General features: G+C 39.2%; 1 protein-coding gene across 14 annotated transcripts in view; it reads left to right on the top strand.

Annotated features, from left to right (window-relative positions):
* NUMB (NUMB endocytic adaptor protein) overlaps nt 1-17,166 on the top strand; it is a 98,297-nt gene that overhangs the window by 59,123 nt on the left and 22,008 nt on the right. For all 14 annotated transcript variants that reach the window (XM_076344717.1, XM_076344727.1, XM_076344722.1 and 11 more), the window contains exons 2-3: nt 837-980; nt 15,017-15,091. In XM_076344717.1, the coding sequence (XP_076200832.1) occupies nt 855-980; nt 15,017-15,091 (201 nt within the window). In that variant the 5' untranslated portion in view covers nt 837-854. The remainder of the gene's footprint in view (nt 1-836; nt 981-15,016; nt 15,092-17,166) is intronic.

A 17,166-nucleotide genomic window follows, 5' to 3' on the forward strand; every position in this document is an offset into this window, starting at 1 on the left:
ATTTTACTTCTGTAGCTGAATATTGAGTCGTCTTATTAGTAGTACTTTCTCTGAGAGCTTCTTGTCTAATTGTAGTTTGAATCTAGTAAAAGTGAGCATGTCTAAAGGGTATTTTAGGTAGTATATAGAAACTAATACCTAAGAGAATAGTGTATAAAAAGCATCTAATTCTGGGCTTTGGAGTGTCAGTGTACAGAACTGTCTTCCCCTTCTGAAGAGGTAAGAGTACGTAATTTTTTAGAGATTTACCCAGGACAGTGGAAGTCAATTCAGTGCATTTGTCATTTAAACATATGAACTTCTACCAGTAGACTAAGCAGGGGCTGGACTGTGCCCCTCAGTAAAAGCATGAACCTGTCACTCGTACTTAAAGAACAGCACAAGCACCTAATTTTAGGAGCAGTCTTAGGGCTATGAATCCTTGCCTTGTGTGGGTGCCTTGGAAGCTTGTGCTACTGGTGTCCTGCTTGGTTGCTCTAGGTAGGTGTTTAGATTCATGGAGGCAGGATTTCTTGCGCATCACTCTTCAGAGCTTCTCTGTCAGCTATTTTAGGTAACCTTATGCTCAGAGTAATAGTTATCCCTGGGTCTAATGCTTCAGTTGCGGTGGAAAGATATTAAACAAGTAATGTGGATTTGAGTTTTCCCCTTTGAAGTGAATATCTATCTTTCTCTGAATCTATGTCCAAAAATATTTTCCTTTTGCAGGGATGTCCATTCATATTTGCAGAAGCTCAGATTTTTCGCAGGGACATTTGTTATGGTAGTAGTTGACCCAAAGTGGCTAAATGTGCGTTTTGATGCCTATTGGCAATATTCTTTTTTTCTTCTTCTAGGACGTGAAAATCTGAGAAATGAATAAATTACGACAAAGCTTTAGGAGAAAGAAAGATGTCTATGTCCCGGAGGCTAGTAGGCCTCATCAGTGGCAGACTGATGAAGAAGGCGTTCGTACTGGCAAGTGTAGCTTTCCTGTTAAGGTAAGAGTTTCTGCCTTTCTTTTGGATATCCATGAGGTACTCTCGCCATGAATTATTATTTGGGGGTGTTTTTGGCAAGCATAAGCCAGCGGCATGCTTCATTACACACTGACCTATTTTACAGTCAGCTCTCATTGCAAAGGATGTGGCTTTTTTGTTAAAGCCAGATGACTCATGTAACAAATGCCTTGGAAAATCACTGTCTGAGATATCCTACATTATTATCTAGTTGAAATAGATCATGTAGCTAGGCAGAGGAGTAATATAATATTTGTCTTCATTTTTCTGGAAGAGCAGAAATGATAGACCTCTTGGATTGCATGGAAAGGTACTCGGTTCTCTCTGTTAAAAGTGGAGTTACGGTTACAGTTTGACTTGTAAGGTAAGTGGTGGGTTGTGCTTGGAAAGGAATCCTTCCTCCCTTTTGATAATTGAAAACATTGCAAAGTAACACCTGAGTTTCCTTCTAGTGCTTGATGTTATAAGCACTTGCTAACTTCTGAGAGTGTCTTCTGTGCTACAATTTTGTGTGTGTGTATATTACAGACTATTAATGCATGTGAAACTGCAATTACCTTTTTAAATTCTGAGAACTCATTCCAGATTATCAGAGTATTATAAATAGGTATTTTCTCTTGTGTCACCATTTCTCCTTCCCCTTTATTTAAGAAACAATATTATTTTAATATTTTAGAATAATATTTAATATTAATACTTAAGAAATATAATAATAAAAATAAATATGAAATTTAAGGTGTCTTGTTGCATATGCTCCCCTTGTAACCAAAAGCTTTCTTCCTCAAAGCACACTAACTCTACAGTAGATTGTAAGCAGATGACACTTACGGAAAGCTAATGGATTAAATATCTATGCACAAGGAAAACAGTCTACGGTTCTGACACCTAAGGACCCCTTATTAGTTTTTATCTATATTATACTTAAAGTAATTCTGTCCAATAGTTAAACAGACAATGTTGCTAGGTGGAACTCTTGAAACTGGCTGTTACATGTTTTGTAAAGCTGTGGGTATGTGCAGATATACAATAAATTTGAGAACTTTCACGCTAGGTTCATGCCCTACTTTATCCTACTATAGTTGCTTATCAGTACTTTTACATATACTCAAGTGTATACGTGTCTAGTTAGTTATGGTTGCTTGCTTATTTGTCTTGTGTTAGTTTTCTGCTAGAAGGAAGGAACTGTAATCCAATACTAAACTGAGATGGTGTTTTGCCAGAGCTTTGAAAGTGAGTAACTGCTCTGTGGAAGCTCAAACTTAAATTTTAACACTGTCTAGGAGAGAACAGATCTGTTAGCTTAAGGATCATTATTTTTTAATAATTTAGCCATTACACAGGTTGAAAAGCAAAATGCTCAATTTCTAGACATTTAGTTTTACCCCAACTTTTTCAATCCTTTATGGAACACAACGGGTGTGAACTACTTCTTGCTGTTTAAAGACTGACTTTTTTTAACTCTGTCAGGACTTGCACTTATGACAAATGCTTCCTGTATTTAAATGAAGCATTCATCTATTCTGGGCACACGTACCCAAAGTCAAAAAAGGTTTTGGGCTATTCTGTGCTGAAGAGGCGTAGAAATGGACAAGTCTTTGCATCTTGTCATAATGGCACTTGTTTACCCTTATTCGCTGGCTTTATATTGGGATTCACTGAATTAATTTCATTGGAAAAAATACTCTGAAGTAAACGCATCTTTACATACATATATTGATTTAGAATCATAGAATAGTTTGGGTTGGAAGGGACCTCTAAAGGTCATCTAGTCCAACCCCTCTGCTGTGGGCAGGGACATCTTCAACTAGATCAGGTTGCTCAGAGCCCCGTCCAACCTGACCTTGAATGTTTCCAGGGATGGGGCATCCACCACCTCTCTGGGCAACCTGTGCCAGTGTTTCACCACCCTCAGTGTAAAAAATTTCTTCCTTATATCTAGCCTAAATCTACCCCCCTTTAGTTTAAAGCCATTCCCCCTTGTCCTGTCGCAACAGGCCCTGCTAAAAAGTTTGCCGCCATCTTTTTTATAAGCCCCCTTTAAGTACTGATAGGCTGCAAGAAGGCCTCCCCGAAGCCTTCTCTTCTCTAGGCTGAACAACCCCAACTCTCTCAGCCTTTCCTCATAGGAGAGGTGTTCCATCCCCCTGATCATTTTTGTGACCCCCCTCTGGACCTGCTCCAACAGGTCCGTGTCTTTCTTGTGTTGAGGGCTCCAGAGCTGGACGCAGTACTCCAGGTGGGGTCTCACCAGAGCAGAGTAGAGGGGCAAATCACCTCCCTCGACCTGCTGGCCACGCTTCTTTTGATGCAGCCCAGGATACGACTGGCCTTCTGGGCTGCGAGCGCACATTGCTGGCTCATGTCCAGCTTTTCATCCACCAGTACCCCCAAGTCCTTCTCAGCAGGGCTGCTCTCAATCCCTTCATCCCCCAGCCTGTATAGATACCGGGGGTTGCCCCGACCCAGGTGCAGGACCTTGCACTTGGCCTTGTTAAACCTCATGAGGTTCACACGGGCCCGCTTTTTGAGCTTGTCCAGGTCCCTCTGGATGGCATCCCGTCCCTCTGGCGTGTCGACCGCACCACTCAGCTTGGTGTCATCTGCAAACTTGCTGAGGGTGCACTCGATCCCACTGTCTATGGCATTGATGAAGATACTGAACAGTACCAGTCCCAATATGGATGCCTGCGGGAGGCCACTTGCCACCAACCTCCATCTGGACATTGAGCTGTTGACCACTACCCTCTGGATGCGACCATCTAACCAATTCCTCACCCGCCGGACAGTCCACCCATCAAATCCATACCTCTCCAGTTTAGAGAGAAGGATGTTGTGGGGGACCGTGTCAAAGGCCTTACAGAGGTCCAGATAGACAACATGTGTAGGCCTTCCCGTGTCCACTGATGTAGTTGCTCCATCATAGAAGGCCACTAGGTTAGTCAGGCAGGACTTGCCCTTGGTGAAGCCATGCTGGCTGTCTCGAATCACCTCCCTGTCCTCCATGTGCCTTAGCATAGCTTCCAGGAGGATCTGTTCCATGATCTTCCCAGGCACAGAGGTGAGACTAACTGGCCTGTAGTTCCCCGGGTCTTCCTTTTTTCCCTTTTTAAAAATGGGGGTTATGTTTCCCCTTTTCCAGTCAGTGGGAACTTCACCGGACTGCTGCGACTTCTCAAGTACGATGGATAGTGGCTTAGCAACTTCATCCGCCAGTTCCCTCAGGACCCACAGATGGATCTCATCAGGTCCCATGGACTTGTGCACCTTCAAGTGCCTCAGATGGTCTTGAACCTGATGTTCTCCCACAGTGGGCGGCTCTTCATTCTCCCAGTCCCCGCCTTTGCCTTCTGAGGCTTGAGCAGTGAGGCTCGGGCACTTGCCGGTGAAGACCGAGGCAAAAAAGTCATTGAGTACCTCCGCCTTCTCCATGTCCCGTGTAACCAGGTCTCCCATTTTGTTCCGGAGAGGGCCCACGTTTTCCCTTGTCTTCCTTTTATCCCTGATGTACCTATAGAATCTTTTCTTGTTGCCCTTGACATCCCTGGCCAGATTTAATTCTATCAGGGCTTTAGCATTTGTTCAGAATGGTAGACTATTAATATTTTAAAGTATTTGCAATTAGATGAAAGCTTAAAATCAGAACAATTTGACGTTAAGAGGTGTTCTAGCTTATTCGATTAGAATTTATCTTCCAAAATACTGTGCCTTCGGATGGGCAGTAATGGAAATTTCTGTTAGGCTTGGGATGCAAAGTGGGTGTTAACTGGACTTTAATAGATACAGACAGGAAGTATGCCATTGTGAGTGAACGAGATAAACCAGATGTAGAGTCATCGGTTTAGTGGGTGGTACTATATTTTGCTCGCAAAAAGAATAGAACTTTGTGCTATTGAAGGAGAGTATCCTGTCAACGCCGTTCTTGGGTATTATTCGGAAATTCATACATTCCAGGAAAAGTATGCTGTTGCCTATGTCCTTAAATATCTGATGGGGTAACTTTTCTTCCTGATGCTCCTCAATGGAGCAGAATAAACTGAGATATTTTGGGAAATATAGTTAATGGATAGGAATGCATTCAAATCTGAAACATGGTGAAAATACCTTCATTTTCTTAAAGTTCCTAAATGGGAATTCCAGAGTGGCCCATTGCCTGTAGTATAGCTGCTCAACCACAGTTTAATATGTTTTTGGGGGAGGGGGTGGTTAGTCTATCCTTATTCTTTATGGTCTGCCTTGCCCACTCTCTAAAAATCATCGGCTGTAGTTCTTTGGAGCTCAAAGCGTAGCTGAGTAGAAAGACTGGAGTCTGGCTTTTGCAGGGAGGACAAAGATTTTACCTTTACAGCAGGTGAAGACCTGAGAATTGTTAACAAATGTCTCTACAGCAGTCTTTAAGGTTTTCTGTATGAAAGTAAAATATGTGAAACTAATGAAGTAGCAGCCATATTGAGGGCTTTGTTTCTTCTAATGCTTGCTATTTTATTTAGGTAAGACACATTTTTTTGGAGAGAGGAGACTAGTGCAAATGCAGAGTAGGTAACATTTGCTCTCTGTTTCCCTTGTAAAAGAGAAAAATCATGAAAGTTTGATGGGTGAAAGATATGTCACTCTCTTAAAGTAGTGTTAAGTTTGTGTGTGTGTTAACTTCTTGCCTTTGGGCATTTATATTTTGCCCAGAGTTGGGGTGTTTGCAGTGTGCTAGCATAGATTTATCCTTTTTCAGATATTACAAAACATGTGGAAGCACTTTGAAAATCATGTTGCAAATAGGATTTCATCATGCCTCCAGGCTTTGTTCTGTTACTGCTGGACAGGGATTCCAGTAGCTGCTCATTCGTTGTGCTTTGAGGGTGCTGTACCGCAAACAGATTTAATGTTATTGAAAGGTTTTCTATGTTGGCACAGTTCTTTAAGCTCTTCCTGTGCTACATCCACAGCTGATCCTTATTGTTAATTAAAGTCCATAAGCATGCTGTTGGATTTTGAGCAAATCTGATGCATCTATGGATCATCTTCATTTCGGTAGAGAAGATGCTCTGTGGAAAGTACTGGCAAAATTCCTGTTACATTGTTGTTTTAAAATTCAGGGAAGTGGATTTGATGCACAGTTGGTTATCTCCAGTGCTGTGCTCATAAATTTGGAGGTGGTGATAATACTGGGTGTGTACTGTTGCTTTTAGGCAATAATACTTTTTGTTTGTTTTTTTTAACAGTCTGTTTTTCCACTAGTTGGAGTGGCTGTGCTGTATGTAACCAGCTACTGATCATATTTTCTCAGTCGTCTTAGTGTGTGTAGGATGTATTTACAGATAGCTCTTCACTGTGTTGGAAATCTAACCACGCTTGAGGTGGTAATCTGACACATTCAAAAGAAGGCCTTGGAATGGCTACTGACTTTCCTGCAGTGCTCTTCTGCATAAACTGCTTTGAATCAACTAAAGTTGCATTGAAAAAACAGCCAGGATGCTGGAGCGTACAACTGAATGGGGTTTTTTGCACGCCACTGCATCAGCAGAGACAGGTGTGAAAAAGATGTTAAACTTGTGTTTAGACAAGTGTGACTTGCAGACTTTTGCTATTCTGTTGGGAACATGATGGTATTGCGCTTCTAACTTTTGTGGTGTGGAGGCACGATACATTGCAGCTTTTATAGATGCACTCAGAGTTGCCCCGTTACTAAATGTGGCACTGTTACAGCTGCTGGAAAATCTGTGCAGAAGTATATTTTCAGGGGCAAATTCTCTTCCACTGTCCTAACAAACTAAAAAGTAACTACCATGTTTCGGTAGTGAATCGTCCCTCAGAGAAAAACTGCCAGATATGTGTAATGTATAAGAGACTTAGATGGAGACATATTTCAAACTGTTCAGAAGTAGATTATTCTAACAGACATTACAGCTGCGCTTATCAGTGCTATAATTTATTTTTACACTATCTTTATACATCATAATTGCAAAAAATGAAGTTCATTGACATACACATTTTCAAACTTGCTTTCTTGCTCCAGACGCTACCTCACTGAGAACATGCAGCTGTTCTGTGTTTTAATGACTAAAATATTTGACACTAAGGCTTCTTTTGTCTGAAATGCCTTTTCAAATGTCCCTCTGGGTAAGTAGTTTTTATTCATACAAATGCACTTTAGAGTAACTGGCCTGCAAAATTTATATCAGAAAAATTAGGTCATTTCCCTCTACTTAACAGAACTAAACAAACCAAACATTTGCAAGTTCTTGGCAGTTCTAACCAACCGGATATGTTAAACAGAATATTAACAGCTGATTCCTACCTGTGTTCTAGAAGATGCAACAGTCGCATATATCTTGGATTAATTTAATTAGTTCTGTTCTGTCACTTTCATGTTTTTGGTGGTGAGTCTCTTTTGACCTTAATGTGTCTAAGGCTACTGTTGCCTGTAGCCTGCAAGTTTACTTGCATATTTTATTCCTTTTATTCCAACTGGAAGACTAAAGATATCAGTGAAAAAAAGTCCATGTGGAAGAGTAACAAACCACATTTGTAATTTTGAATTTGAAGCTGCTGAGTGCCTGGTGTCATGTAAGTTAGCCTTTCCACTGAATCTTGATTTCTGTGTTTGTATTGACAAAAATTATATGGATACAGTTGTACATTCACACATAAAAGAATTGACTTTTCAGAGTAAATACTCTTCAACTGTTTCCTATCTAGCCTTTGCTTTGGTGGGAGATGTTTGGAGGACACCGTACTGCTCTGTATTGAAGCAGAGACAGAAGAAAAGGGAACAACTTGTGCTGAGCCCTGTAAAGTATCCTCGCTGGGACCTGTGAGTGTCACTTCTCATCCCTGGGGTCCATGTGACCTGGCAGCATGTTATGTCATTAGGCCGGCCATATGTGGCCCTGCTGAAACCGCTATCAGTAGGAAATAGGCCATTTCTGTCACTTCGCTGTGTGCTCTCGCACCACTAGTATCTGCCCAGTTGTCCTCTTTAGTTTTGGAATTTACATATTGAACTTTATTGCTTAATGTCAAATTTATAAAACTTATATTAAAAATAACTTCTTATTTTCAATCAGTTTATAAATACAGCTTGCATGCCATTCAGTTCCTCCAGATCAGAAAGACATACTCAGCACAGGTAACCTGCTTATTTTATGTCTTAAATGCACTTCTAGTTTGAAATAATAGTTGCTGTGAAAGAGTTTACCAGCATGTTGATGCTGAAGTGCCTTTAAGTTAGGCATGTGATATTTTTGACTGTGAAAGCTTGAGGTGCTTGAATAGTCTTTGGAAACTATGTTAAGTATTTTTAAGAAGTTAATGTGACAAATCTGCTGATTTCTGAAATGTTGCACAGCCTTATACATTAAACACTACAAATCCCTACCTCTTCAGGCACGAACTGATGTTAGCAATGAACAATAACCATTCCTATTGAATGCTAACCCAGCAGCAAGCAAAGGTACATTTTTAAAATCCTGCAGCATTTAAGATCACAGGAAAAAAGCTTGAAGACAGCTAATTATAAAAGAATGGTGATTATAACAGAAGGTGTGAGACTTGCCTCCAATATATTCCTATGCATTTTTGTCACTATTGAAAGGAATGTAATGCAATCCCTAATCTTTAAACTTTTCACACTCGTGTGTCCAACCCTTATTTTTGTTTGAATAGTATGGCAAACAAGAAGTTCTAGTTGAAGCTTCTTACTCAATTTTAAAACCCTCCTGTCTTTGGCCAAGGTTAAATTCTTAAATTGTTTAGTAAACTTCAAATTGTTTTAAAGATATGACTATTAATGTTTAGAGCCATAAAAATGGTTTGGATGTCCTTGCAGAAATATTTTTTTTAAATGTAATTCAGGTGTTGGAAATGAAAAAGTTTCATTGGGTTATACTTTTTAATTGTGGGTGTTTTTGTTTTTTAAAACTGGGGCGTTTCCATTGTCGTAAACGGAAACTGAATTTTTTGCAGGACTTGAAGAAACGGTACAATGTGCACCTGTGCAGTGTGTTTACAAAACTTTGTGCTATCAACACTTGATTTTCCTTTATTTTCTTTTTTTTTAAGAAAATTTTAAATTTATTTACTAACGCTGAACTCCTGGAAAAGTAGGAATTGCACATCAGAGTGAACAATTGAAAACCTAAGTCTAACAGTACATACGTGAAGCTGTAAAGGGCTAGGAGAAATAGTGGGTTTAAGCCTTATCAAGGGAAATTTAGGATAGGCATTAACAACAACAACAACCCAGCAAAACAACCTCCCTTTCTATCAGTGAGGCATGTAAGCTGCAGAGTAGAAGGTCTACCCTATTGATCTCCAGTTACAGAAATGTCATAATACTTCCAGGCTGACTTCTCTGATGTAGAAGTGGAAGTAGATCCTGCCTTGAGGCAAGTGCTGTCCTACATAACCTCCTGAGTTCCTTCTCTGCCTTGTTTTAGGGATTTGTGAGAATATGAAGGATATAGCATTTGTGTGTCCTGTATTGAGCTTTGCTACTTTGTCTTCATTAGTCCCAGCTGGAAACGTTTGTTATTCCTTCACAATGTTGTTTCTGTTCACACTGATAAATATGATATGAGAATCAGTAAGTGAAATGCACAGTATGCCTCTTAGGTGAGTGTGATGTGAAGGGACATAGAGAACTACTGGTATAGATACTGCTTTGTTTTTAGAATTAAATTCTTTTGACCCACGCTATTCAGAGATATTTAGCAGTCATAGACTGTTACAGCTCCTGTTTTGGGGGGTTTAACAGGTTGATGAGACATTTCGATTTCTGGTGACTTAGGGAAGTGGAAGAAGTTGGACCCTAAGGACATGTGTAGCATCGTAACTAACCTGTAGCTTTGACTAAGCAGAATTAAGCTTAGTTTGTTGATGCTTAATCATGGAGTTTCTGTTGTCTGTTCTTCTACAGCTCTGTCTAAGCAAACATCTGTTTCAAACCAATAAATTAAAAAAGCAGGAGCGATGGAGTGAGAGAGGAGAGAAATAAAGTATTGAACATTGGGATGTAAATCTTACAGAAGTCAGTGGAAACGTAGCTCAGCTTTAAGATGTATCCAGGCTTTCTGGATTTAAGCTTATGTCTAGTTGCAAGACAGCATTTCACTGTGAAACTGTGGAGCTCTGGCTTTAATTCTTGAGCATACCAATTCCAGAAGCATATCTACACATGCAGATGCCAAGCAGTCAGTCTCACTGTTACAAATAATACCCCAGTTGTAGAGACAATAGTACTTACACAGAGGAAGAAAGAGGAATGTCACTGCCTCTAGGAAAAATACCAAGAAAATGGTGTGCTTTTCTCTATGGCAGCTAGTTCCCTAGCATGGGACACCTTGGCCAGGACTTACAGTAAGCTCATTTTCTGTGTCCGTCTAGTTTCAAATGTAATCTGAAGAACCTAATCTGTTATTGCAAATAAAACAGTGCATGTGAACATCTGCTGATACAGAGGTTAACTTCAATGATTTGTGTAGCTCTGTCTGTTTGGAAGAAAGTCTGTAATAGCATATTACCTGGCTTGAACAAACAAAACTGGCTCCAGTGAGTTGTCCAGGTGGAATGAGTTCTGGTGAAGGATCTTTCTTTTTGCCAGCTATTATTGTTGAACTTTGAAATTTTGAAAACTGAGTCAGCCAAGTATTTGTGAAAGAAATGAAAACAAAGGTGATCAGGGTAGTATTTCTTGTAGTAGGACATGGGTGGTAGATCTGTTTTGTTTCTGACCAGCAATGTTACTGACCTGATACATCAGCCCTTGATGTTTTCTTAGGAGCAATTTCAATAGCGTATATTTGGGGAAAGGCAGCTGGACAGCTTCACCAAAAACACTTGATATGGTAAATTAAGTTGTTCATTTTTAGATGAAGTTGGAAAAAGCTTAAAATGTTGAAAAAGAATAAAGTTTCTCAAGTACTTTTCAAGTTCTAAGGGCGTTTTGCTACGTGCCAGTTTAACTTGTTCCTGTGTTGATTGCTTTCTGTTTGACTTGAGATTGATACTGAACACCACCATCTGTGAAAGAGAACATAGAGCCCAGAGGTGAAGAGGGAAAGTGGGGGTTTCTTTTATTACTTGCTGTACCATCATCTCATCTTTTTTTTTTTCTTCTGAAAATGTTAATATCAGCAATACTTCTATTTAAAAATGTTTGTGTTAAGGGGTTCTCCAACAGCCCCTGAAAGTATTTCATTTGGATTACAGCTTTTATTTTATGTTACTTTGTATGTGGACTCTGCCCACAAGGATTTTAGCTTTCTGTAGAAGCATTGGTGGTTAATTTCTAGTATAACGATTACATCTTTTACAGAACATCTTATGGCTGAGAATTGCTGATGTCATGACTATCATTCATTGGTTGCTATGGAAATTAAGTAGGAATGCATTCAATATTAATACTGCATTCCTACTATGTGCACTTTCGTGATGGAAAAGTACTTGCTTTCTTCAGGAATGCTGGCTGCAGTGATCCTTGTGACAAGGAGTGCTCTTTGCAAACATGTCTGGGGTACCCCCTTCCTTACTGTTCTGCAAAGTCATCAGCCACCATGGTATGGCTTATGCAGCTCACATTGATTTTGTGCACCCAGTAACTATGTGTCCCAGTCCTTCAGTGTGTTTGTGGTAATGTGCCATGATGGATTTGCATGAGATTTTACTTATATAGGACAAGTTGCTGCCCAGGCACTTCACAGTATGTTTCTTCTCCTTTAGTTTGAAAGGGAAGTTCCTTTCAGAGATCCTGAAAGGTTGTGTATACAAGTGTGGGATTTGTGTATCTGCTTTTTAAAGTGGTTTCCATGCAGTCTCTTTCCTGTGGCGGGACAACAGAGTTTGGTGATGGTTTATTTTTAAGTCCTGAATTCTGGTGTTTAACTTCCATTTCAGGCTGTAAGGAGCAGACCATGTCTTTAATCTAACTAGCAGCTGTATTTTCTTTCTCTGTTAAATTTTGAAAAGTCATTCATAAAATGCTGTTGCACTAATAAGTTGAGCTAATATTTCAAATTTAAGGTTAGGTAGTGATACAATTACAATTTAACACTTCTAATTAAAATGTAAGGGTACTAGAAAAGGTCTCAGTCTGTAGCAGAGCTGTTTGCCAAGTTTCTTGAAGAAATATTTACGTTGTTGATTACTACCTGTTAGAAGTCAGATAACTATTGTAGCACTGGTTAAATACAGGAGCCATGTATATCTACATGGGGGGAAAAGAGTCTTTAGAAATAAGCCTGAAGACTTGGAAGGGGACCTGCTGCTTAAGGGAGACCTCGCTAAAAAAAGAAGAGGACCACAGTGTTCTGATTATACAGCTGAAAGTTATTTTTACAAGAAAGAAACTTAAAAATATATTGGTATCTATAAGGAATCAACATACCACCACCCCAGGAAAAAAAACCAGGAGGAATTTTGAAACTGCATGTAAAATGCATAAGGCCACTGGTACTGATAGCAGTGAGCTTCTGGCTTCTGCAAAAATGGTGCAATGGGACGAACAAGGTTTTTTTTGATGAAGGGCATAAAGTGTAAGTGCAAACAAAGCACCTTTTGTCCTCTATATCATAAAGAAGTATTGTGTGGCAGTGTAATTTCTTTTATAATTCAGAATTGATTGATGCTCAATGAGATCTGTGGATTGTACCCTTTTGGTGTGGGTAGATGCACTTGATATGTGCAATAATGTCCCCATTCACTGGAGTGGAAGTAGTGTTGAAAACTGCAGCTAAACTTGCTGCCTCTAGCAGCAGTGGCATGACTGATTGCTGAAAGTTGGAGCATGGGACTTGAATAGAGGTTTGGCAATGCAGGGGAAAATGGTTGTCTGTTTTGGAGTGTGACATGAGGCAATATTTACCCTGCTCTGTTTCTCCCTTTTCCAAGCAAAAGGCAGGTTGCCAAGTACAGGGACTGAATGGTTTGGACCTTCAGTTGGAAACATTTTTCCTACACTGGGGTAAATGAGATGTGCAGATAGCTCAGGAAATCCGAAAGTTGTCCTCTGTTTGTATGATACTTTACTTAATGGTCATGCAAACTAGATGGCTCAGTCCATGCATATATCTTTTTTTTTTCCTGTCCTCTATAAACCTCAGCTTTGTTCCTGTCTATATCCCTCCCTTTTTAAAGAGAAGTTGACAAACTTTCTGAAGTTACTAAACCCAGAACTTTCCCATGACAAATCTGCACAACCACAGAATTTCTGCATCTCTGGAACTTCCAGAGGAGTCATGGCAGAACCGAAGATCCATCTATGATAGCTGTTGATATAAATATGTACTTCCAGACACATAGTAAATGCATCTTTAGTTGTTATTATTTGTGTATTTTTAGGATTAAAATTTTCTAGTTAGTGTGTGTTCTGGAGAAATGAAGATCTTGTGCAAGTGTTCAGCAAGCTCAGCTGAGGGAGTACAGTTGCTGTTTTGGCAGCCGCTGCATTCAATTATAAGGCTTCAGCCTCACAGAGCTCGTTTTGAAAAAGCTCTAAAGTGTCAGATCTCTTTTATTTACCTTGTAGTTTCTATGCAATTTATTTTTCAAGCTGTTCTCCAGCTGTGAGGGCTGGTTCAAATGAAATTCTTGCAGAATTGTTCCATCCAGAATTACTCTGTTTTAAAAATGCCACATAGTGAGATTTAACATTAAAGCTCTCTGTCACTTAAGAACTTTTAAATCTTTCAGCAGTTTAATGATATGTGCGGTGATATGTAGAGTCTCCTCTTTTGGAGCATCTTGCCTTGCATGAAAAAATCCTCAACTTTCCAATTTCCATTAAATCTTTACAACAGTCTGAGTTTGTCCATTTAGTTGAATCTGTTATGTTATTCTGATAGTGTACTTCAATATGGTGCTAAAGAATGAAATCTTTTTTTGTCCATCTAGTTAAGTATGGTATCCTAATTAATGAAACAAAAACTGGGAGATTTCAGATAACTCATGACAGAATATTCTGTGATGGAGTGGGACTTGTCAATAGATTATTAAACCCAGGTTTACCACTGCATTAAGTGACACAAGTATTGATTCTGATATTTTAGAACCATTTGTTCACTCTCTAGCTAGTCTAGAATGTAAATGCTGAACTGCATACAATTCTTACAATGCCACATAAATTGGGGTAAGTTTCTTTGACCTATACCTCTTATTACAAAACTTCAGAAAGCTTTTATTTAGTAGTTTCTATAGTTTTCTTCAAAAGTTAAGTACTTTGAATAAGGATATGAATGTTTCTGAGAGAACATTTCCTTCCCCTATCAAAAAGAGCTATGATTGGAAAAGTTAGGGAGAAATTGGAAAACCTAGAGCACTTCCCCCCCCAGAATGTAAAATGAAACTATCCACAGTACCCTGAGCACTACACTCTGATGTATTTCTTGAAATTGCTTTCTCTATAGGCTAATATTATTCTGGGTTATTAATTTTAAAAGCTTTCATGAGAATGATGAATGTTTCGGTGTCAACATAAGAGCCTGGTATTGTAATGAAGATAAACAATTTTGGTTTACAATTTTGAAAAAAGGGGGGGAAAAAACAAGGATGTTTTCTGTTTGCAACACTGAGATTTCTTGTATTTGGACATTAACATTCAAATATATTTGGTTATCTTACTATGTAGTATAATTCAGGTTTTGATACTAAATATCATATTCAAAAATAATTTATTCACAGTCATCTCTATATTGACTTAAGGTTTTCATGCTATGCTAGTAAAAAAAAAAGTGACTAAAGCTCATGCTGAATAAGCAGGAAAATGGAGTTCTACTTTTCAATTTCATTTTCCCCCCAAGTAAGGAAAGTCTGTCTTTCCCTCAAAATTTCTAGATGCTTTTCTACTGATGCTGGTGCACCATATAAATACAAAGTCAAACCTCCAAATACAGGTCTCAAAAGAAGGCTAGCAAAGTGCTGTTAACGTCTGTCATCTCAGCTGTACTGAGATGAATTCAGAGATTGGATTTTTAAACCCAGGGAGTTTAAGGAGGAACTATTAAGCTTTTCTACCCCTACTCTCTTTCCTGCAGTACTTGGGACATGTCGAAGTGGATGAGTCCAGAGGAATGCATATCTGTGAAGATGCTGTGAAGAGACTGAAATCTGTATGTATATTTGTTTCATGAAAAAGGGCTGTGAGTGTTACTGGAAAAGGTCTGTTCGGCAGCAGTGCCCCAGCTAAAGACTGAACTTTTGACCCATGTTAGGAGAACAGTTGGCCGGTTTGAGAGCACTGCTGCGGTTAGGGGGACATGCTAATCTGATGATGAGAGGGAGAGAGTTACAACTGTTCTTTCTACTTGCAGAAACTATTTGCAAAACAAATGTGTAAAAATCCTCTGTGACCTTTGAGACTAAGTTGGTACCCACATGGGACTTCAACCATTGTTTTTTAACAGTTCTTTCTCCCTCTCTCTTTTCCCCTCCCTCTCTCCCTCCCTCTGTTGCCTGCCACTTTAATAGTGACTTAATTCACTGTTATTATACAAATTATTACTTGATTTAGGCTGCTTTTTTCTAATGCACTGCAACATTGTAGTCACGCATGAAATAATCTGGCTTGCATCTGCTCAAAGTGGCCTGAAGGCTGCCTAATTCTGATATGTCATTAAGTGGGCTGCTCTTAGTTCGGCTTCTGTGAACGTTTGCTCCTGTAAATGGCACTCGTTCAAAGCTCTTTGTATTTCTATGGCTCATTTGAAGAGGTCTTGTCATCTCTTTCCTGCAGTAGTAATATCACAAAATTCTGCGGAAATAGCAAACTCCAGAAAGGCAGTGACCAGTCTATCAAGGAACTGAGGCTAAAACAGCATTGAAGAGAACAGAAGGACAAAGGACATTAAAATTTTAAGTCTGAATGGAGATAGAGAACTGCTATCCTTTTCATCACTTCTCTTACATGTCAGCTATATACATTCTTCAGTGATGCCTTTAGTGGAAGAAACTCTTGTATCCTTGTAGCTCAACAAAATTACTGAAAGTACATCAAACACTTCTACTGCACCTTTGCCTAACTTAAGATATCTGCTACTGGACATCGCTTTTTTCCTCACCAAATGTGAGAGCTCAAATGGCTTCCGACTAAACCTGTTCTTCCTTTCTTCCTAGCACACAACAGGGGATTATAGGTTATCTTTTCTTCCTTCTGTTGTGCTGTAAAGTTTCTGAATTGGTTTAGTGCTCTGATTAAAATCAAGTCTTTTCATTCTTTTCTCTCTCAGCTAATGTATAGCAACCTGTTAGAGCCGTATCCCATCTGTTCCCATTCAGTCCATCAGTGATTGGTGATTGATTTTTATTAAAAAGGGCCACACAAAATATAAATGAGTTTCTTTGTTCTATGAATTTAGTTTACATAGCTAAAAGTGCAAATACTGACCGCATAATGAATTGGATCCGTTTTTTGTTTCCTTCAGGTTTTTGTTCTATCAGAATACTTTCTGTTAGCACACCAAATAACCTTGCAGTATCTACTTTATGCAACTTCTCCCATTCTTTTCTCTGGGGAACTATGCTTTGAAGTACTTGTTCTCCAGTTTTTTTATAAACTCTAAGCCCACAAGCCAGTTAAGTGTAGCTAAGCTTATAAATAATGAGACACGGTAAAAGCATAGCACTTAGTTTCTTCTGGAATTTGGATAATTCCAGGACTGTGATTCTTGATCACCTGAATTATTCATTCAAGTCTCAGACTTGGATATCTAACTTTTACAGTACATTCTCTGGAAGTAAATTTCATTTCCCTGTTCTGTGCTATGTCATTATTCCAAACTGTGAATGGCATGAACTTACCCACTCTCATAAAATCAACATTTTTCTGTAGGTAATTTTGATTTCTTCTGCTGTTTGAAGTTTTTGATGTCTATATATAAATTAGACGCAAGCGCATGTCTCTTACGATTGCTATTTGCATTGTCTCCTTTGTTGTGTTGGAAGTTGAGAAGCAGAGGTGAAATTGTCATTGGGCCCCAAGAGGAAGATTCAGATTACTGAAACTACTTTGTGTGCTTTAGTTGCTAGACTCCATCAGATCCAAGGTTCATTTGGAGCTGCTCACTGCAATTCAACCCCTGCCCCCCATCCCCAGCATGTAGGTTTTAAACTGGGGGCATTTCTTTAGGACTCTACTATTACTGAAAGCTCTTTTCTGTACAATATGCTCTCTTAATTAGCAAAAGCC

Source organism: Aptenodytes patagonicus, chromosome 7, assembly GCF_965638725.1.
Source record: "Aptenodytes patagonicus chromosome 7, bAptPat1.pri.cur, whole genome shotgun sequence".
NCBI classification, from domain to species: Eukaryota; Metazoa; Chordata; class Aves; order Sphenisciformes; family Spheniscidae; genus Aptenodytes; species Aptenodytes patagonicus.